The following is a 23325-nucleotide window of genomic DNA, read 5'->3' as shown; positions in this document are numbered from 1 at the left end:
ATCAGGAACAGTATTCAGTACCCTATCTCACTTGCTTTAATTGCAGGCCTTTTCGACAAAACACTTGGTCAGGAGTATAGAAATAGAAATCCCTTGCGCCCTTTGCGCAGATTGTTGCTTTGATAGAGATTTACTGTTTGATTAATTCGAGTTAACACTTGACAGATGGGCGTGCCTTCAGTCAATTTTCAACTTTGACATCATACAAATAAAGCCATTTTTATACCGCTACCCACGTTTACAGATTACGTAAAAACTTTTTTATTTGTATGACGTCAAAGTTGAAAATTGACGGAAGGCACGCCCATCTGTCAAGTGTTAACTTCAAGTAATCGTACTGTAGGTATATGTTTATTTCGTTTTACAAGGCCTGAACGTATTGTGTTTTATAAACTGCAGCTATAGGTTAGGTATAGCACGTTAACTGTTATGTTTCACAACATCCTATATTCCAAATACCTATATTGAATTTCAATACGACAACGGTCGGTAAGGCGATAAAAGTTAAGTAGTTACATAGTTGCGAAAGCAGTTTGATATCGACGCTCATTCGGAATTTTTGGCTGCCTCTGTAAGAATAGTTAATAATCCGAGAAAAAACTGACAGGCACCAACATCTTACTGCTGATACACTAGTTTCATTGGCCAGCTCTATTCTTACAATACCTACTTAGGTACATATTCACTTGAAAATTCTTTTTGTTTTGGATTGTAGTTTACCTTTGGGTGAAAATAGGCAGTTAAAAGCGTGATATTATTTACGTCATCGCTGCTCTTAGATCTAAGTAACACATTATTACTTTAGGAAAACTTCAATTCGTTAAAACTTTCGTATTTCAACTCGTAACTTAGTGTAGCCACCCTTACTCATAATATGTCTACCTAATCGGTGTTAAACAAATATTACAAAGCTGCCCAAATGTTTGTGGTAGGTAAAACAATGAGGGCTATCGTTTTTTTGTATTACTAGATGGCGCCACTGTTGCGTGAGGTTTTTAAGTGTTGCTTTCAAAGTCTGTTATTACGGGCGTCAAAACAAATTTTAGATTAAAATCATATTTAATACATCCTAAAACCGTACCATAATAATATCGAGCAGCCAGTCTTGCGTAGTCCCGTTTTGTTCGGAAAAAAAGGGAGAACAAAAATTCAAAAACACAAAACTGTCTCAAAACACAGATATTCATTGCCCCTTATCGCTTAATTGCCATAATTAATTTCAGATAAAGCAAAATATTCACAAAACTGTTCTAATTATAAATAAACCCGCGTAGCTCACTCAAAAACTATGAGATTTGACATTTCGGAGACCTCACGCTACACGAGCGCCTCTAGCGGCGAATTTATACGTGATCCAAATTATCGTGGCCAGCCTCTGGCAATTGTTTAGAAAGGAAAGTTAGAGATTAATGAGAATAAATAAATAAATAATGAATAAACGAGTACCTAATCTGGGATTTAGATAAATGTTTCCTTATAGAAATTCTTATCCCTAAGTCACTTTGAATGCTTGTAACGCTACGAACTCTGCAGTCGATGCATATTTTGAATCGAAGCAGTATTAACTGTCAGTAAACATTTATTTCCAGATGAAATCACTGCAACTGGTTTGTCAATGGAAAGCTAGCCAACAATGGTTAAAGTTGCTACTCGTGTTTGGATTGTTATCTTTTCATCAAGCACACAAGTTAAATATATTACGGAGCCAGGATGAAGGGGTAGGTACCTTTTTTTGCGATGTGAAAATGCTTTATGCTTACTTTCCGTGGAAAGTTATGTGGGACTTTATTTAGCATACCCACTAAAAATACATCGGCGTTTGTCCACTGCCGTTAAGGGAGCGCCATGGGATCGCGGACATGCAACCATGACGCAGGGGCATGATGAAGGGTAGGTACCATCAGCCAAATAATGAGGGCTATCGCGTATGAATTCGCCACTAGAGGCGCTAGTGTAGCGTGAGGTCTCCGAAATGTCAAATCTCATAGTTTTTGGGTGAGCTACGCGGGTATATTTATAATTAGAATAGTTTTGTGAATATTTAGCAATATCTGGAATTAATTATGGCAAATATGCGTTCCGGGGCAATTAATGTCTGTGTTTTGAGACAGTTTTGTCTTTCGGAAACCTTTGTCCTCCCTTTTTTCCGAACAAAACGGGGACTATGCAACACTGTGGCATGCTCGATATTTTTATGGTACGGTTTTAAGGTGTATTAAATATGATTTTAATCTAAACTTTGTTTTCACGCCCGTAATAACAGACTTTGAAAGCCATACTTAAAAACCACGACATACTTAAAAGTCACGATTTAAATGGGTCCCGACTGTTGAACTTTAAATTAGCTACTTAACAGAGTTCTAGACCACTAGGCTTATTTTCTTCCTTTTAGTTTTGGCAGTCAGGTTTTTTGATTTTTTTTAATTTAATGTTTTATTTTACACTTTTTTGATATTTATGTGAAAACGGAAGATTAAAAGTATTATAACCCATATATATTTAGAATAAGCTAATTATTAGCTTTCATTTGATACCCATATTGTTACAATACAAAATATTATTTTTCACTCCTCCGCCATATTTTTTTTTGCAGACGCCATATTGAAATATTAAATAGCCTATGTCACTCCGACAGTTATGACGAATCCAATGATACCTCATATGTTAAAATCCGTCAAGCCGTTTAGGCTGCAGCGAGGACCAAAGAAATGGACATACATACCCACACATACATACATACATACATACGCTCGAAAAACATAACCCTCCTTCGGGCAGTCGGGTAAAAATAAAGAGCTTATCTACAGAGCACCACAACCGTTCCCTACCTAAAGTAGAGGTACAATAGGGAAAGGTTTTTAGAAAATCCCATAAATGAAATTTCTTTGTTTGTTAGGGGTACCTAATCTCTGATACTACTGAGCTGATTTAAATAATTCTTTTACCAATAGAAAGATACAATATCCCTGATTGACATAGACTACTTTTTTTTGAAAAAAAGTGCAAACTTTCCGCAGAATAAAATAAGTGAATTCAATTTCGAGGCAGATTTTCAAAATTCTTTCAATAATAGAAAGCTACATTGTGTCTCTCATCAACAAAATATAAAGAATATTAAAATAGATCATAACAGTAATTCATGTCCCGCAGGAACTTTACAATTTCTCGGGATATAATCCTATAATAAAAAATTTGCCGTTCTCTTTCATTTCAATTTCTTTATTTCGTAATAAAATATTCATATTTTTACTCTAAGACATCTTGGATTTTTGATATCACTTATTTACCTATATTGATAAACACGTTTACCTTTTAGTCGCAGTCTCAGTAGGTAATGAAAGTGACTTTTCAATATTAAAAACGATCTCTAAAGACTCTTGTAGTTTTAGTTTGTCTCATCACTAGTGCTACCGAATTGCCACGAGTCGCCGATGTATACACTATATCTAATACAAAGTATTGTTTACAGATTAACCCAGTTATTGGCTACAGACTGCCAAGGCACGTAGCTCCAACAAACTACAAACTGCGGATGTGGCCCAATGCAACCAGCAAGACCTTCCGAGGAACTGTGGAAATAGCGCTCAGCATCTACAATCCAACAAACAATGTCACATTACATACTAACAAACTTGTAATAGAGTCAGTCAACCTGGAGAACTTCTTTTTTGAAAAAATATCAGTCAGTGTGGAAATTGTTTCTGACGAAAAACATCTATTGATTGTTAAAACAGAGACAAAAATTCCGGACGGTCGCTACGTTCTCAAAATATACTTCAGGGGAACGCTTGATGGCGTTGAAGGCTTTTATGCAAGCTCTCTTAAAAATGGCGGGTAAGAAGTTAATTAATTATTATGAAATCTAAGATTTTTAAAACTGAAAGAGATTTTCGGATCGCCGGACGGGGATTTAAGTAAGCATCAGGTAAAAAAAGAGAAGTTTTTAAAAGAAAACATAAATTTCGTTGAGCATGTGTACCTATTGCTAATAAAAACAAATAATTAGAAATATACTCGTAGAACTGAAATACTGTAATATATGAATGTGTCTCGTCTTATTGAGGACAGTAATTTTTTTTACTTCAAAAAGCCACGCAAATTAAATTATTTAAGGATGTAGGTATTTGTTCTTATTATACGAAATTAAATTTCAGAACAATGATCTACAGTAAATTTATACCAACTTATGCACGTCAAGCATTTCCGTGCTTTGATGAGCCAGATTTTAAAGCGACATATGACATCACTCTTGTGGTCCCGCGGAATCATGTGGCGCTCTCAAATATGAATGTAAGATTTTCGCTTCTTCAATTTATTCTCTTTCTTCTACTGCACTATTCCTTCTCTTCTTCTTCTTTGATACGATCCTCGATTTAGACCATGGGTACACGATCTGGATATAAAACTTTATTCTTTCGCTACACAATGATACCAATATACCAATAGAATATTTCATGTACAACACTTGCCAGGAAGAAAGATACTGATAAGTAGCGTAGAGCTTGCGATTTATAATAGAGGTATGTTACTAAAACCAATACTTTTGTGATATTTAAGGAGATATCAAGAACACTTGACAATGAGACGGCATCCGAAGCAGTAACATTTGCAACTAGTATGCCAATGTCCACTTATGTGGTCTGTTTTGTGATTTGTGAATACGAATTCAAAGAAACTGAAGTAAAAACTACTAGCCTAGGAGATCATTTTAAGCTGAAATCTTTTGCCCAAAAGGATCATATTCACAACACTGACTATGCACAAGATATCGGCAGAAGAGTCTTAGAGTATTATATAAACTATTTTGATGTACCATTTCCTCTACCGAAACTAGGTCTGTATCCTAATTAATCAATTCATTAATCTTTCCTTTTATAGTAGGTATCTAGATTTTTTAAAATTTTAATCGAATCCAAAGAAAGGGGTGATTTATGTATATCTGTGTGGATTACCTTGGTCGTATTTCATACAAATGTAAACGTTTCTTCCTGCATCTGAAAAAAAAAACATGTTGGATATCTCGTAAATTTAAGTCGTAAATTTTGTTATAATTAAGTATATTTTAATCATGTAAAGCAATGAACCAATATACTTAACCTCCGAAAATTGTGAAAATATAATCAATCTGTAATGAAAACAATATGATAATGATGATGAATGAAAACTAATTACATTTCAGATATGATTGCAATCCCAGAATACGTGTCTGGGGCTATTGAGCATTGGGGTCTGATCACATACAGAGAAACCTTTTTTCTGGTAGACGAGAACACTGCGTCTGCTCAAAACAAAATCACTGTCGCTAGCACAATTGCGCACGAGTTGGCTCATATGTGGTTTGGAAATTTAGGTATTTGCTTTGTACAATTGCGTACTCTTAAGTATTTTTGAAATCGATGTCTAATCCAGGAACCTCAAGGAATTACTTGGATACACGCACATTTATGCTTTAAAACAAAACACATTAAATTACTGTTACTTTTCTTGGCTGAGCGCAAAACTTTAACTTTCTATGAGAAGCTTGAGAATTTTATTTTAGCAGTATATAAATTGATATATTGCGTACCACAAGTATAATACTTAGTGATTAACGTTTGATTCTAGTTACAATGAAATGGTGGAACGATATTTGGCTGAATGAAGGATTTGTTATGTATATGGAGATTAAATCTTTGAATGCCATTGAGCCATCTTGGACTATGGTGAGTTCGTTGCTAGGGTTTTATTAAGGTTTAAAACTTTGACGGCCGAATAGTCTAATGGTTAGGGAACTTAACTATATGAAAATAAGAATGTTTGTTTTCGAGTCTTGAATGTTTAATTTCAAGCATGTATCGCGCTATTGAAGTAAATAGGTATGTTTACCTGTTGCTTTGTATGTTACCTATAACACAAGTTTCATTCAAGCACAAGGTTAATAAGCGTCTATTTATTATATTTATTTGTTCATCGTTGTCCTACTTCCTACTTCCTATCCTACTAATATTATAAATGTGAAATTTTGTGACGATGTTTGGAGGTTTGGATGTTTGTTACTCAATCACGTCTAAACCGCTGAACCGATTTAGATGAAATTCGGTATACACATATTTTGAGGCCCGGGGAAGGACATCTGGATAGTTTTTGGACATGAAACTACCATGAGACTCACTTATATTAAATGATATTGTAACGGATAACTCGTCTTAAATCTAGTTTAGCTCGACATGTTTCGCGTTGCGTTGCTACTAGGAAGAAGGGCTTCGAATTAGCCCGAAGCATGTTGAGCTAAACTCGATTTAAGACGTAAGTTATCCGTTACAATGTCATTGCAACGGATTGTGTTTGTCAATGAGGATAGTTTTTATCCCGGAAAATTGCAAAGTTCCCACGGGATACCGATACTAAGCGAACTGAGTCGCGGGCAATAGCTAGTTTAAAATAATACCTTTAATTTATTGTATGTGTTTATTTGTCTGCATCATTTTAGAGAGATCAGTTTTTGCACCATATGCACATAGCTTTGTCAGAAGACGTGCGGTTATCGAGCCATCCTATTGTTCAAACAGTGGATACCCCCAAACAAGTCATGGCGATGTTTGACGAAGTTTCATATAAAAAGGTAAATATGATGAACTAGCAATTAACCCGCAGCTTTAGATCCGCAGATCGTGCGCGTTAGAAATACCTTCACGAGAAACCATTTAAATTTGCTCTGAAAAAGGTTACGCTGAGATTTATAAAGCTCTACGTTCACTTATGAATTGCTGACGAAGTTAACACGTCATCTTGAAAGCAGAGCTATTTTAGCTTGTTCTCCGTACATAACGATGTTACATATCCAGAACTGGAAGGGGCCAAAATATGTTATTAGTCGGTCAGTTTTTAGTAATAAGAAAAGAAGCCTAACCAATTGCCTATCAGGCGATGTGCATTGGCTCCTTATTAATTTGGGGCAAAAATTGTATAGGAAATAAGCTTCGGTTGACTATTAGATACTTGCTAAGCCTTCATAGCTGCGAAATCACAGTGAAAATATTACGATTTTATAAATATGAGTAATAGTGCATTGCTTATCAGAGTTATCCAGTTATCTTATAACTACTAACTCTCTATAACTAATTAATTGTTACTTATTACAGGGTGCTTCTTTAATAAGAATGTTGGAAGGTTTCACAGGCGAGCAGAATTTCGCAAAAGGAGTGTCTGACTATCTGACGAAGCATAAGTTTGGTAACGCCGACAGACAGGACCTGCTTGCCTCCCTGGAACCTTATTTTAAAATAGAATACCCTGACCTTAACCTTACGTAATTTACATTTACCTACATTTCCTTATTCGCGAAACATTCCTTGTATTTTCATGCCAATATTCGCCACGCTTGACAAGCGGGTTGGCGAGCGCAAAAGGATGTAAAGGTTGCTAAGAAGATGCTGCCCATCTTCTGGTATTATCCCTCAGCCGGTTTCTACAGCGCCCACGGGAGGAGAGAGAGGGGGACAACATTCTAACGCCAGCGCTCCACGTCAGACATACATAGTGATTTATTAATAGCAACTTACATTAAGCTAGTTTCCTAATGTCTTTTGGAATTAGAAACAAAAGATCATTTTCTTTTTTGGGGTTCCGTAGCCAGAATGAACGGAACCCTTATAGTTTCGCCATGTCTGTCTGTCTGTTCGTCCGCGGCATTGCTCAGGGACTATCAATGCTAGAAAGCTGTAATTTTGCACACACGTATATATGTAAACTATGCCGACAAAATGGTACAATAAAAATTAAAAAAAAATTTTTTTTGTGTACCTCCCATAGACGTAAAGTGGGGGTGTTTTTTCTCATCCAACCTTGTAGTGTGGAGTATCGTTGGATAGGTCTTTTAAAACCATTAGGGGGTTGCTAAAACAATTTTTCGATTCAGTGATATTTTTGCAAAATATTCAACTTTAAAGTGCAAATTGTTCATTAAAATCGAGCGCATGGCATTTAAAAATTGAGGATGGTAGTTAGTAAGTATATCAAACTTACAAGGAAAACTATATACTTAACGGATAAGTTTTCTTGCGATTTATTTAGTAGTTTAAGAGTAAATAGTAGCCTGAGGTATAAAATATACCTGAACTTGGAATATTCCTTAGAAAAATATTACTTAACTTTTTCGTAATGCTACGGAACCTTATTTCGGGCATGTCCGACACGCTCTTGGCCGGTTTTTTCTCATTTGAATCTTCAAGAAAACGAAGAAAACCGACAAGTCCCGAGCGACATTAACCTGTAATCTGTTTTTTACAGTTACGTAATGGATACGTGGACAAAACAAGCGGGGTATCCCCTATTGACCGTCACTAAAGAAGCGAATACATATTTCATCACGCAGTCGCGATTTCTTCTGGATCCTAAAACTGTTTTACCCAAAGACTCCATATTCAAGTAAAATAAGTATTTTCATCTACGGTTTTTCTGTTAAGACTGATAGGACAGGGTTTTAAAAGGGCACTTGATTTACGCCATACCTACTGCTTCATTAAATAGTTCTCTAATGTGTAAAATTATTCCATTTACGGTATAGGAATCACTAACGAGTTTCAAGGCCTTCGTTAAAGCCGTAATAGTTAAGGTTAAGATGGCTCTTTGACAGTTCAATAAATATGAAATTTACTACAAGGTTAGTAAAAAAGGAACTAATTATAAAAATGGAAAAGTAAATGCTGGATGTCGAGTGAAGTGAAAGGGTTGAGTCGATCGACTCGAATACCTGGCCTTAAGCCCTAAACTACGACGTGCAAAATTCGAACTTCGTATCTTGCCGTCCCGCTGACGCTTTAATAGCTACAATGTATATTTAATACGAGAGTGAGAGGGACGGTATGATACCATCTTCAAATTTCGTAGTAGCCCCCCTGCTAAGTGAATTAAGAATCAATTGCTTTGTGACATTCTGCACACGTGTTATTATGTATTAACAATGGGGTATAAAAGTAGTAATTTAACTGATGTTATGCATATGTTGAATAATATATTTTTTAGCTATCGCTGGTGCATACCTATCACGTTCAAATCCGATAAAGGCGTTAATGAAAAAGTAGTGTGGTTCGACGATCAAACCGATAGTGGTAAATATGTACTTAATGAGGGCTATCGTTTTTTGTCTCACTAGATGGCGCACTGTTGCGTGAGGTTTTTAAGTGTGGCTTTCAAAGTCTGTTATTATGGGCGTGAAAGCAAAGTTTAGATTAAAATCATATTTAATACACCTTAAAACCGTACCATAAAAATATCGAGCATGCCACAGTGTTGCATAGTCCCCGTTTTGTTCGGAAAAAAGGGAGGACAAAGGTTTCCGAAGGACAAAACTGTCTCAAAACACAGACATTCATAGCCCCGGAACGCATATTTGCCATAATTAATTTCAGATATTGCAAAATATTCACAAAATTATTCTAATTATAAATAAACCCGCGTAGCTCACCCAAAAACTATGAGATTTGACATTTCGGAGACCTCACGCTACACTAGCGCCTCTAGTGGCGAATTCATACGCGATAGCCCTCATTGGGCGAATATTCGAGTGTTTGTCCGCTTGCTTAAAAGTCATTGCCATCCCACGCTTATTATCACAACAAAAAGGACAAGTTGCAAGAATTATGATCACGCTAAATTTAGCATCGGTATCGTCTATACCTAGTATTCATAAAATATAACCTTGAGCATCATGTCCTTTAATAATACTCGCCGAGACGGTAATGAACGACGAAAAAAAAAACGCCGCATGAACGCTGAATATTTACCCAATTCACTAAATTTATACAGACTCACTCTACGAGTACATTCCAGACTCAGTAAAATTACTCATTTCAATGTTTAGTGACATTTATTAAAACACAAGTAATGAATGATAGTTAACCTATGTATTTAATTTTCTGTCATTTTGCTTTTGCCATTGTTAAGGAAATGTAAGGTATACTTGCTTGGATATTCATTGTACCTTCAGTGGCAATCTGATATTTCCGAGCTACCGAGATGGTCAAAAATAACGGAACATGCACTCTATTATTCTATATTATTATTGGGTATTCTATATTTTTGAGGCATTAGAGTTCAGGTTTCCATGATTTTGTTCAACTCGGCTGCTCCGAAATATTTGATGACGACTGAACACGCTTGCTTTGAAAATGAGGGTTTTCACAGAGGCGAAATATCAGGTCCGTTTGACGTTTGCTTGCGATTGGCTCATTTAGTTATTTAACCAATACTAACGCCATCTAGCGATATTTCACCTCTGTGAAAACCCTCATTGAACCTATAATTTGAAAATGAATGAAATTTTTTTTTTTTAAATCAAAATTGTTGCTCTAATTCCGTCAGAAGTAAATAAATAGACAAGCCTTTAAAATTGGCCTGAACTTGTGTTAAATGTTATTCCGTGATAAAAAAATGCACATTTTGTTCAGTTGTAGTAACAGACGCGAACGTTAACTGGCTCAAATTAAATAATAATCAATACGGTTATTACCGAGTGAACTACCCCTTGGAATTATGGCAGAGCTTAATTGAGCTGCTGGAGACAAAGTCCAATCAGGTAGGAAGAAAGAGGCTTTAATCACTTACTTAACTCCTTCCTAAGATTGTTAGTAGCATAAAGGTGTACCTACAAGTATTTTTACGTCTTGGTATAGTAATTTATTTATTCCCTTGACAGACATACCCAGTACCAATACCGTGTTTTTTTATTTCCATTAACTTCGGCAGGCGGCTCAGTTCATTGATATGACCTACCTGAAGTATTGGTGAAATTGAAAAAGAAATGTTATTCGCGAATAATTATTTTTTTCATGCATATAATAACTTCACAGTCATTGTTAACAGGTAAATTGAAAAAAAAATATATAACAAAAAATTGAACCGACTACAAAAAACCATGAAAATAATTTTCTACCAGTCTGAAGTCGGTGCCTCAGCACGAGCCAGCAGGAGTGGACCTATAGTCGTCTACTTCATCTACATACCTACCTACTGATATTTTAGACTTCAATCAATCCTGCTGTCTCGTGCTGAGGCACCGACTTCAGACTGGTAGAAAAATATTTTCATAAATTGATTAGCAACTATGTTAAAGTAATTGAAATTTAACCCGTGAAGTACTTGTTATTGAGTAGTAGCTCTGTTGGTCATGTGGTCTTCATCAGCAGTTTCACATCACTAAATTATGATTTTTAAGAGCAAATGCACGAGCTACTGCTAAATATATTCAAATTACCATAAGTGTCCCTAAACTATTTGAAGAGTTCCCTCGATTTCCTTAAGATCCGATCATCGGATCCTAATTTGGTGCTTATGGGACCTAATTGAAGGCATTCCTAGACGAACGCAAAGAAAATGTTTAAATCTGTTCATAAATGACGGAGTTCTGAGGTAACCACGGAAGTAACAAACATAAAAAAAATACAACCGAATAGATAACCTCCTCCTTTTTATGAAGTCGGTTAAAATAAACGTGACAAGTGACATTGAGGCGACACATGAGAGAGACATCAAAAAAATCCACATGTTTAACTTGTTTGCTAAATAATTATGTGTAAATAAGAAACGGATAGTTATGGACTTTGAAAAAACGTCATAAATTAAGGACCTGACTCCGCGGACATGACGCTGTTTTACAGCTAATAATTAACTACGAGTATCTTAACTCTTGATTATCTTTTAAACAGTAAGAGTTAGATCACTAGTTTCTTAGAGAAATTAACTTCATTTGACCTGTAGATTTTCCCTTAAAGTTGACGGAAATCAAAACACCTCATAATAAAAAATACACCTCGTTGAATTTCTTGCCGGATTCTTCTCAACAGAGATTTTTCCGAACCCACCGGTGGTAGACTTTTTTTTGACATTCATAAGTGCTTGTTATAACCTAAATTGAATAATGATAATTTTGACTTTGACTTTGAACACGGTGTATAGTCCTTGGTAGTACCTATAATTGACTTGTTGCTTACAGCTGACAATATCGGACCGGGCTCACTTGCTGAACGACGTGTTCGCGCTCGCGGAGGCGGGCGTGGTACCGTACGAGTTGGCGCTCAAACTCACCACGTACTTGCCCGTCGAAGAGGACTACGTACCTTGGCGCACCGCCGCCTCCATACTTAACAGACTGTCTGATAGGCTGATTAACACTTTGGCTTATGATAAAATGCAGGTGCGTCCGATCAATGTTATTCGGAAATATTTTTGCAAATTTGAGGCAAGGGATAGTACATTAAAAGCCTTTGTCACTTATTAATCTTATCCAATAACCCACTTAATCAGTAATTACTGTATTACCTACTCAACCTCTATGATGAGCACGACGAGTTGACGGCCGGACCACCTGAGGACATGATGACGATGATCTGCGATTGCGACTTAAGGAGCCAAGATTTATTCCCTAAAGTGTGTGGCGAATCTACGTTCATCCTGGATTCATTTGTTTTCGTTTTGTCGGCTGAACTTTTTTTATAAAAAGTCCAATTTTTCAAGTTGACCACTGTATCGGAAATATTATAATCGCTTATTATTGATTTCAAACACAAGTTTTGATATATATTATATACCTACATAGGTATGTATGTGTGTTGTATTTGATTAGTTTAGATAGTCTGAGATCTTTCACTTACAGTGCGACCCACTTATGATACTCAATAATTTATAAATTTCCAGGCGTACATTCGGCATCTTGTGGTGCCGATTTATAAAAAGCAAAAGTGGGAGGTGAGCCCGTTGGGAGTGATTGAACGGTAAACTATTGATTAGTTCATTTATTTCTTAAATGTTCTAAAACATTTGGTGCTGCTAGGGTTGTCTCTGACCATGGGGCTATAATTCAAGGTTCAATTTCTACTCACAAAACTAAGCTACTTTTGTTTTGTAACATTTTCAATAAACATCATGAATCATTTATTTATTAATCCTCAAAGTTTAATATTTTTTGACCTTTAGGTATTTGACATCTCTAAGATAAACATTTATTTTATCAATGTGCCGTCAATTTAGTATTACATTGAAAATTACATTTAATATGTATGAAAAAATATGAAATTAACAGTGGTCATATTTTTAAAAAGTAGCTGAACAAGAGTAGCTCAGTTATGTGAGTAAAATCGAACCCTGGATTTAAAGCGCCATGGTCAGAGACTCTCTGTATAATGTTCACATCCTATACTCCTACTAATATTAAAAATGTGAAAGTTTGTGAACCGCTGAACTGATTTAGATGAAATTCGGTATACAGATAGGTTGAGTCCCGGGAAAGGACATAGCGATACCTTAGTTCACACTCGCACTAATTACAAACAAATCAAATTTTACTTTTTTATTGCCATATAAGTAAGGCCTTCTCCTTTTATTAAAACAATGTCGGGGTCCGTTGCCTAGTAGGGAATCATGCTACTTAAACATCATTTTTCAGTATACAGACTTTATAATTGTAAATAAATACTTCACATAATATAATCTCACAGACCTATTCTAAAATACAAAGTCGTTAAATTGATTTTTTTCCCCATCATTGATACGATATTCACGTAGAAACATAAAAATTGCTTTCCTGTAAAATTTGCAAAACTGTAATTGAAAAAAAAACTACTAGACTATGAATGAACTAAAATAATTTCCTTGCTCACCCGCGAAATTACGATAGCTAAGCTTAATGCAAAATATGCGTGTTCATGCAGTTCCTCCACCTCCACACTGTAGAACACACACAAATCACACAAAACCCATCTATCACCACCACCACACTACACTGACGCGTTTCGAACACCATGCATGGTGTACGGTTGTGTCACTCTGAAGATGAGCTCTGTTTGAGTTCGAAACGCGTCAGTGTAGTGTGGTGGTGGTGATAGATGGGTTTTTGTGATTTGTGTGTGTTCTTACAGTGTGAGGTGGAGGAACTGCATGAACACGCATATTTTGCATAAGCTTAGCTATCGTAAGGTCGCGGTGAGCAAGAAATTATTTAGTTCATTGATATGGACCTCCGCAAAGTAACGCCTGATTCAATAAATTACTAGACTATGAACTATATAAGGTAATGGGATAGTTTTTATCCCGGAAAATTGCATAGTTCCCGCGGGATAGCGATAAACGATACGCGGGTGGAGTCGCGGGCAACAGGTAGTACCTAATAACAAATATGAACTGTAGTTAATAGGTCTGTTTATCCTACTGCAGATTTTGGAATGGTAGCTGTTTCCTAGCTAAGGATTCAATAAAACAACGAAAACCAATATTTTTCTTTACAGACTCTTGCGCACAGATATTCTGACACTGAGCACCCGCGCAGGACTACCGGCAGCCGAACAAAATGTTCGCGATATTTTCCTCGGCTGGCTTAATAGCCATCGTAAGCCGGTAGAAAAAGATCTGCGGGACTTGGTCTATTATTATGGTACAGTAACATGCGAGCGTGGCGTCACCCCCAGTCCCAGTATAGCAGCTCATATTCTACGATCATTTCGAAAAAGTTCTTATTCTATTCAGTCCAAGAGTTGGGACTGTGGGTGCTGATGATTCAGTGAGTCTGTCAGGACTTTTTTTCGATACCCATGTTAGATTATAATAACAAGTAGGTAAGAATTTTCTTGTGAGTTTGTATGTAGACGACATCCTAAAATTATGTAACTGGGTATAGTCCAATAATTATTGAGTAAAATGGGATCTTGGATATGATTAATAGTGACCAACGCAGACACCATTTATAGTCCAACTGGACTTTAATGGACTACTGTACAGCGATAAAGCCTAATGTTACTCTCTGAAATAATGATATCACATTTAATTTAATATACTAATAAAACACTGAAGTTGCTAAGTGACTGCTAGTTTCTGATTTTAGGGTTCCGGAGCCAAATTGGCAAAAACGGAACCCTTATAGTTTCGCCATGTCTGTCTGTCTGTCTGTCGGTCTGTCTGTCTGCCTCTTCGTCGGCGGCTTTGCTCAGGGACATCAATGCTAGAAAGCTGTAATTTTGCACGGATATATATAGGTATGTAAACTATGCCGACAAAATGGTAGGTATAATATAAAATTAAAAAAAAAAATCTTACGGCACCTCCCATAGACGTAAAGTGGAGGTGTTTTTCTTTCTCATCCAGCCCTATAGTGTAGGGTATCGTTGGATAGGTATTTATTAGGTTTACTAAGAAAATTAGGTTAGGTTTGCTAAGAAAAATTTCGATTAAGTGATTTTGTTTGCGAAATATTAAAGTTTAAAGTGCAAATTTTCATTAAAATCGAGCGTCCCCCCTCTAAAATCTAAACCAGTGGATGGAAAAATTTGAAAAAATACAGGATGGTAGTAGTACTTAAGTATATCAAACTTACAAGGAAAACTATAACGGTTGAGTTTGCTTGAGAATTATTAGTAGTTTAAGAGTAAATAGCAGCCTAAGGTATAAAATATACCTAAACTTGGAAGATTCCTGAAAAAAAAAAACTTAATTTTTTCGTAATGGCTACGGAATCCTATTTTGGGCGTGTCCGACACGCTCTTGGCCGGTTTTGTTAATATGTTATTAAGACCCATAGCAGCATTGTATAATTAAGTTTGCCGCTTTGACAGACCTGTGTTAATGAAGAATTAGAAAAACTGCGTTTTTTTTTTTCATATTTTGTTCAGTGTTTTCACTATGTCTCCTAAATTTTGTGTTTTTCATAAAACATGTCTTCAAAGTAAAGCAGAGAGATCAAAGTTTTGGGTGGATTTAAAAATATTTTTATACGAAAAAATATTTCAAACGCCAGGCATGAAATACGCGTCTCAAGCGGAGTGGGATAAACTATGGCAGATATACAACGAGGAAGACGACTTGCAGGAACAAGAAAAAATCAGAAAAGCGCTAGCAGCTCCGCGAAATACTGAAATACTTAAGAAGTAAGTATGATAATTAAGACTGTGACGCAAAATGAATGAAAAAACCCACGATTGTTTAAAATTTATATACAAGGAGATTTCTTGAAGACATATTTTAGTAAGTAGGTACCTACGACAAAAATATCTAAATTTAACCAATTACAGCTCGAGTAGGTACCTATAGCCATTAGGTTCGGTCTGAATCCCGCAAAAGAAAGCTTTTGTGGCTAATTCTTGGGATATATTTTAAAATTAAAGTAGGTGAAATCTGTGTAATATTGCTACAGCTCAGAGGCCGTATTGCCTAAAGTTTCTGATGCTCGCGATCGCAATCAAATGACAGTTTTGTATAAGAAATCTGTCATTTGATTGTGATCGTGATCGTCAGAAACGTTAGGCAATAGGGCCTCAGGTTGTACTTTGAAGTGGTTAAATTGACAAGATTGAGAGCTGTATTTTTACCCGACTGCCCGAAGGAGGGTTATTTTCTACTCTACGCATACGTCAAACTAGCTTTTGCCCGCGGCTTCGCCCGCGTGGAATTCCTTCGGGAACTGTGTATTTTTTTGGGATAAAAAGTAGCCTATATCACTTTCTGGCTCATAAACTATCTCTTTGCCAAAAATCACGTCGATTCGTCACTCCGTTTCGACGTGAAAGACGGACAAACACACAAATACATAAACATACAAACACACACACTTTCGCATTTATAATAAGTATTATAGTATAGATTCAGCACACTTTCGAATGATATTAAGCAAAGAAGTAGCGTGATTTTTAAAATCAGTGACATGAAGATTTCATCAAACTTTGTAAAAGTAGGTATCAGTTCACTAGGCAAAATCACATACAAGTATCACATATTTACCTACTCGTCATATATTATGTAGTAGGTTTAATAAGTGATATTTATAGGGATCATATGGTTATATTATCAGCTATTAGTTTTAGGAGCTTGTAGAGTTTTAGAGAGTTAGGTAGGTTAAAAAATCTCTTTGGAGTTCGTTACACGGCCATAACGTGCCTGGCAAAGCGTCTAGTGAGGAAGAATCAATTAGATTAAGTCCCCTGTTTTCAAAACCTCCAGAATCAGTTTTGAAGATAGCAATGGGCTAATTTTTATATCGTTTTTACTTCAGGTATCTCATCCTCGCATGGGATGAGGTCAAAATAAGCCACCAGGACTTCTTAATGGTTCTCACGTACATCGCCGAAAATCCTTCAGGCACCGCCCTCGCCTGGGACTTTGTGCGCGGGCGCTGGCCCAAGCTGGTCAGCCGGTATACTCTCGGTGATCCGCTTCTGGCATCAATTTTGCCACGTATCACTAGCTCGTTTAGTACAGAGTTGAAGCTTAGAGAGGTGAGCAGTACGTAAAATATTACATTAGGTACAGCAACCTACTGTACTAGCAAGAGACTCTTTTTTTTTATCCGACTGGATGGCAAACGAGCAAGTGTGTCTCCTGATGCTAAGAGATCACCACCGCTCATAGACACCTGCAACACCAGGGGGATTGCAGATGCGTTGCCAATCTAGAGACCTAAGATGGGATACCACAAGCGCCAGTAATTTCACCGGCTGTCTTACTCTCCACGCCGAAACAACAGTGCAAGCACTGCTGCTTCACGGCAGTATTAGCGAGCAAGATGGTGGTAGCAATCCGGGCGGACCTTGCAAAGGTCCTACCACCTGCAAACTGAAAACTGAATGAGACTTAGAATCCTGAGGTAGTATTGTCTAACGCGCTGACGATCGCGATCGCATTCACATCTTTCTGTCCTCGTCTACCGTGAAACATAAAGAGAAGTGGTAAAAACAATTGTGACACCGAGTGTGGTAGACAAGAAGGCCTCTGAGCTATAGACAAGAGTTTTATTAAGAGGTAACACATGCGGTATTAAGCTCGTACTTATTTACGAAAATATAATACTTATACCGTTATATCGTTCATACCAGTTTAGAAAAAAAAGTGTGTACGGTTAGTTGTATTCGTAAAGTTTTCAGATACAATAATAAGATATTGCCATACAATTAATAATAGTTTTTAAAAAGGTCTTCACTGAAAATCAGCGCCACGGCTTGCCGTGGCATTATGCTATCCTATTTAGCGTCATGTTTGTCTTGTCTTGTGTAAATAAATGTATTGTCTTTCTTTTTTTCATATTGTTTGTTGTCCAGATGGAGTCGTTTTTCCAGCAGTACCCCGAGGCGGGCGCGGGCGCAGCGGCGCGGGCGCGCGCGCTCGAAAACATCCGCAACAACATCGAATGGATCGCAACACGCGCACCACAGCTCGCCGCCTGGCTCAAAACCCCTCTCAACGAATTACTTATTTGATATTCCATATGAACTGAAATCAATACGCCATAATTTCTATTATAATAAAGAGTGTTTTTAGTGCCCGACTGAAACTTTTTGTAACCGAAACCAAATTTCGTTTTGTGTTCTAGTTTCGGTTGGAATCGAAATCGAAAATTTCTACGGCCATTTTAGTGTAGGTATCTATACACGAACTGCATCCCATTTAATCAGCTACATTAATACTTTATTATGTAAGTACGTAAAATTTTAATTTGACGTAAAACGCGTCGGTAATATTTATATATTTACATATGGAATATTCCTAGTGCTGTGAATTTATTCAGTAACTAATAAATGAACCATAGAAATTCAGATTAGGTACTTATTAATTTCAAGTCGTGTATAATGGCCTTTATCGTGAATATTTGACGTGCCTGCAACAGTAGGTATATTTTGAAGCCTGTTAAGGAACACAACATAAACATTACATAGCATGTTTGAGAAAATAGGTATATGTGTTAATAGAAGAAATCTTTCGATAAATGGATAGCTTGGTTTTTTTTTAAAGTGGATATACTCGAAGGTATCTATTCTAGTTATTTGATGTGGAATAACAACGGAGCCAAGAAAACTTAGCATGGTATGTGCGAGTGGTGGAGCCACCACGATTGCTCCGACACAGCACGTAAAGCTCACGAATCCATTTTCGGTACAAGTTGTGTATGCATGTCGAGGGCCGAGCGTAAAATCCGCCAGATCACGAATTTCCTAGGCATATCGTGAAATGGCGCTATTTCATGATACTGTAACGGTTCGGATGTGTCACACGACCGTCACTGGGAATAAATTAGTAGAAAATTGTTAGTAGGGCCATCTATGGAGGTTTGATGGAAACTCGAAACAAAAACATGTCGACAAAGACAGTTAAATAAGAGTAATTGAGATTAGAATGTCGATGTAATTAAAGCAGGGATAATTTAGCAGTCAATTTAATGAGTAAATGTTAAATTTAATTGGAGATTAGAATTGTGTTGTTCGGGTATGATAATTAATGTAAAAAAACGCCATCTATGGTCAATTAAAGGAATTAATGGTAGGCGTCATGGAAAATTAGTGAACTAATGCCGAACTGGGTTTAGCGGCAGATTAACCTGGGAGGCTATTTAGTTAGTTTCACGTGGGAATTATAGAGGTCGCTTTTGGTAATGGAAATGTAAATTTTATCTAAAAACAAGAAATATGGTCACAAATTCATCAAAAATAGACTTGATATAGTAATAGAATCATTAGTATTGGTCTAGAGTAGATCTTAGATACATTTGATGTTAATAATTAGGTTAATTTAAAGAAATATCAACGAAAGCATCATGGAAAGGGCAATTTGTCGAAATTAGCTAAATAAGTTAAGAAAAACCGAAAATGCAAGCATTACGTAATCATAGTATAGATTATTGGTTCATTATCTATTATAAATTTAAGTTTTCATTCAAAACGGAGTAGTATTAGCAGAGTAATTACACATTTAGTTAAGACGAAATTACAAGTACTCTGTCGCACTGACTTAAAGTAGGAACGTGGCGAAATTATAAGCAAATTTTGAGTGGCGTATTTCGACAAAGGAAACTATGAATAAACGGCGCGAATTGGGGATACCAGTTAATAATTGTAGGCAAATTAGCTATTTTATAACGAACAATAGAAGTATGTAATTGGCTATTTATATTCAAAGAGTGTAGGGAGTAATAAGTAGAAAATTATCATTAGAAGTAAGATTATTGTTAGATAGGTTAAGAAAATTAAAACGTTGAGGTAAAATTGAAGTATTTGACAAATACATATAAATATTTATTGAAAATTATTGTTGTAGCACAATATAAAAATGAAACGTATTTACTAGAATAGTTAAGCTAGGATAGTGTCAAGATAAATAGGAAATTTTAGTTCAAAAATAAATTCTACGGTTAAAATTTGGCTATTTTGAGATAAGGATTTGGCAGAAGAAAAAGCGAGAGCTGGCAATGTCAACGGTGTCGACTTTGGTAAGCTTGGCGTCGTTTGGTCGCTTGGCGCGAAAATACCAGAGGTCCCGGGAGAGAAGCTATAAATAGAGGTGACACAAAAAGGGCGTAGGCCAGATGGATTTAGATTTCGTAGAGTCAACACCGTTATTTTGCTAGTCGGAGGATTAGTTTCTGTGCGCCATTTTGTTAACAAATTAGAGTCAATAGTATCGGGTAATTTTATTTCATTCATTTTAATTGGGGTTTTTTTTTTATTTTATTTAAGTAATTTGAATTAATTTTAATTTACAAGAAATGTGAGTATTTCTTCAGGAAGTAAAGTGTCGGGGTCTTGATCATTAATCTGCGGAATAATGATTAACTCTCTGGTTTTTTAATTATTTGTGAAATATTTAGTGCTGATTTTCATTCGGAAAATCTTTGTGTGAGGGAAACTTTGCGGTCTTGTGGCGGTGAAGTCCTTTATTTGTTCTTGTAGTGTGGAGTGATCGTTTTATAGCGTTTCATTTCAGCCTACGTATATTTTGTACTAACCCATAACTTTTCTGTGTTTTTCCCAACTTAATGGAAATGACTTTGGTTCCTCCATAACGTACCTTGGTTGAGCTTTAAGTCCGTCTATATCGTCTGACACCTAACGGTGACAACCGTGGACGAAATAGGCTTCCACTTCCTGAAGCTGTGGCGGCTTCAGCGGCAAATTACTGTCGTACCAGCCACCAGTGGATTCTGTTTGTCTTTTGTAACGACTAAGTAGCGCTCGTCGAAGTGAATGCGTGTCTTGTTGACGCTTGGTTTGTACTTAAGAAACTCAGAATTCCTGTCCCCTATTTATTTACGTATTTATGCACAACGTTAGGTATTCTGCTGTTCCGCGGGGCTCCCCGTCATAGGGACTTTCCTTCGGGAAAGTTGGGAGCTCAGCACCATTTAGGGACCGATAGGGCTTTAGGTATACACACCATCATTGTTGATAGGAGATTAGAAGAAATTCATTGCACCGTGAATTTCTACATTACACTAAATGTACATGTGGGATTAATTCTCTAGTTTTGCTAATCACAGACAGAGAGTAGGGGCCTCAGGCAAGCTTAAAGTACAATTGTAGGATTTATTAGGGCTATATAGGTAGGGAAGTTCATAGGGCTTAGCTAGAGTAGCGTTTCCTTACACCGGGAAAAGTTACTATTTTAACTCACCACGCAATTAGTTCACCTATGAGGGTTTTCCTCCAAATTGCTAAACTTCAACACAGAGCTAGGGAAAGCTTAAACTCGCACACACATAGTTTTAAGGCATAAATTAGATTTTAAGAAAAGAGAATAAAACATAAAATTTATTTAAGTACTTACGTCAAAACTTCATTATACAAAACTTAGTTCATAAGAACTTGACTACGAATAACTTTATTAAAATTAGTAAGTTGACTTCAATTTAAAACCAAAATACGGTTTGATCATTTTGTTAAGAGTAAATAACAATAACATATTTTAGCTGTCTTTCCTATAATGAATAAGCGGGAATTGATATGACACGATCTCATAGCTAAGTGGACAATTAAATGCCAGATAACTTACTGAATAATATTTAACACAATTATCATCTAATTTCGATTTGAATTACGATTGCCAGCTAAAATAAGCTTTGTTTTGATAAAATTAATATCAAACATCATATTCATACTTTTGATCAAGATCTCATCAAATTATGTCTAGTAATAAGTTAGAGATAAAATCGTAGAGGGTTTTGGACCATCTATCAATTAAAATACAAAAGTCTTTCGTGTTATAAATACATACTAGCTGTTTTAGTTGTCGTACCTACTTACATTGAGTGAACGGATGTAGAAATCCTGACTACGGTCGATAGCTTACGTTGACACATACCAGGCAACAGTCTATCTGGAAATTTATGTACTTTTCATTCGATCTCGATTTAAACATAATTGATTAAGGATTGATAGTTGAAACAGTTTATTGTTCATTTAAAATATATGAATTGAGACAAAACTAGTCATAGACGAGTCCAAAACCTAATACAAAGGTTATCTTGAATACCCAAGGGTTATCTAGTTATAAGCTAGTTAGATTATTATTAACGCTTGTGTTCTGGGCGTAAAGTATAGAAATCGGTACTTACTTTCTGCTTTACTCTGGTAACGCCAAATGCTGGTAGAACTAGAAAATTAGACTAAGTAGATAGCTCATTAAAATAAGTGAAAGTCACTATGAGATTAGTAATTATACCAAAATAAAATTATGTCAAATTAGACATTCCATATATCTAAGATAGATAAGACATAATCTAAATTAAGAGATACTAGTGCCTATAGTAAATGAATAGCTGAAGTATCTAAACTCATTCCTGAACTAATTATCAAAGTTATAATTAAGCATCTCATAGAGTATTCTAATATAAGCATAGAATAAGTAACCATAAGTCTAAAATTAGATTCAACTTGTTACAAAACATTGTGTTTGTATTTCCATACTTTGATTTGAATGCACCGAAAGTTAGTGCTTAGTCTAGTAAAATCACAACTTGACATATCCAAAGAGATATATTGCTCTGGTGTGCGAAAGGAAAGGATCAGGGGTGGCTGGAAGAGATCCTCCGAGACCTTAGGTCTCGGTATTAAACTTAGTTTTAAGTCAAAATAGATTCAGAAGTAATACAAACACAAACACTATCCGTAGTAGAAATATTTCCTCTCATTTTTCCAAACTGATTATTCTAGGTAACCTGAAAGATCCATTTCTAGAACTATCCAATCTAAACTTACTAGTATATCCAAATTCACATCTCAGTAATTAGAATTTCATCCTAAAGTTCAGTAGAGTTCAATCTAGAGTCATAATTATCACAAAGTTAGGTACTGCTTAATTAATTATAACATTAGAAACACAACTGTAGGCTTTTCAAATTAATTCTCAAATAAAAGCACTCAGGTTATTGCTGGGCATAAGGTAGGTTCCTAATCCACTAGACGATTCACGATCACAAGGCCATAAATTAATTTAAGTTAAATCACCATAGCGTTACCATAAGTTAAGTGTAGTATTAAGTAGGTTAAGAAGGGGTAGTTAAGTTAGGTTTTAAAATCTACATATTAGTTCATAGGCAGGTTA

The 23325-nt window shown here is 36.0% G+C and overlaps 1 protein-coding gene across 5 annotated transcripts; it reads left to right on the top strand.

The window, feature by feature from the left end:
* The first annotated feature begins 404 nt into the window (after window positions 1-404).
* Window positions 405-18424, top strand: LOC141431986 (aminopeptidase A-like). 5 transcript variants are annotated; one of them, XM_074093324.1, is made up of 18 exons: window positions 405-489; window positions 1590-1718; window positions 3470-3834; window positions 4155-4290; window positions 4558-4834; window positions 5180-5350; window positions 5605-5702; window positions 6470-6601; window positions 7122-7288; window positions 8269-8406; window positions 9004-9089; window positions 10428-10555; window positions 11972-12172; window positions 12673-12749; window positions 14259-14404; window positions 15761-15890; window positions 17012-17234; window positions 18054-18424. In XM_074093324.1, the coding sequence occupies exons 2-18, from the start codon at window positions 1590-1592 to the stop codon at window positions 18210-18212; spliced, it is 2763 nt and encodes a 920-aa protein (XP_073949425.1). In that variant the 5' UTR covers window positions 405-489; the 3' UTR covers window positions 18213-18424. The 5 variants fall into 5 exon arrangements, with proteins under 5 accessions (XP_073949425.1, XP_073949424.1, XP_073949423.1 ...); XM_074093323.1 differs by having other exon boundaries at window positions 481-571; XM_074093322.1 differs by lacking the exon at window positions 405-489 and adding an exon at window positions 499-674 and having other exon boundaries at window positions 18054-18423.
* The last annotated feature ends 4901 nt before the right edge of the window (window positions 18425-23325 follow it).

This window comes from Choristoneura fumiferana, chromosome 10 (assembly GCF_025370935.1).
Source record: "Choristoneura fumiferana chromosome 10, NRCan_CFum_1, whole genome shotgun sequence".
Classification (NCBI taxonomy): Eukaryota; Metazoa; Arthropoda; class Insecta; order Lepidoptera; family Tortricidae; genus Choristoneura; species Choristoneura fumiferana.
This window is presented reverse-complemented; position numbering and strand designations above follow the sequence as displayed.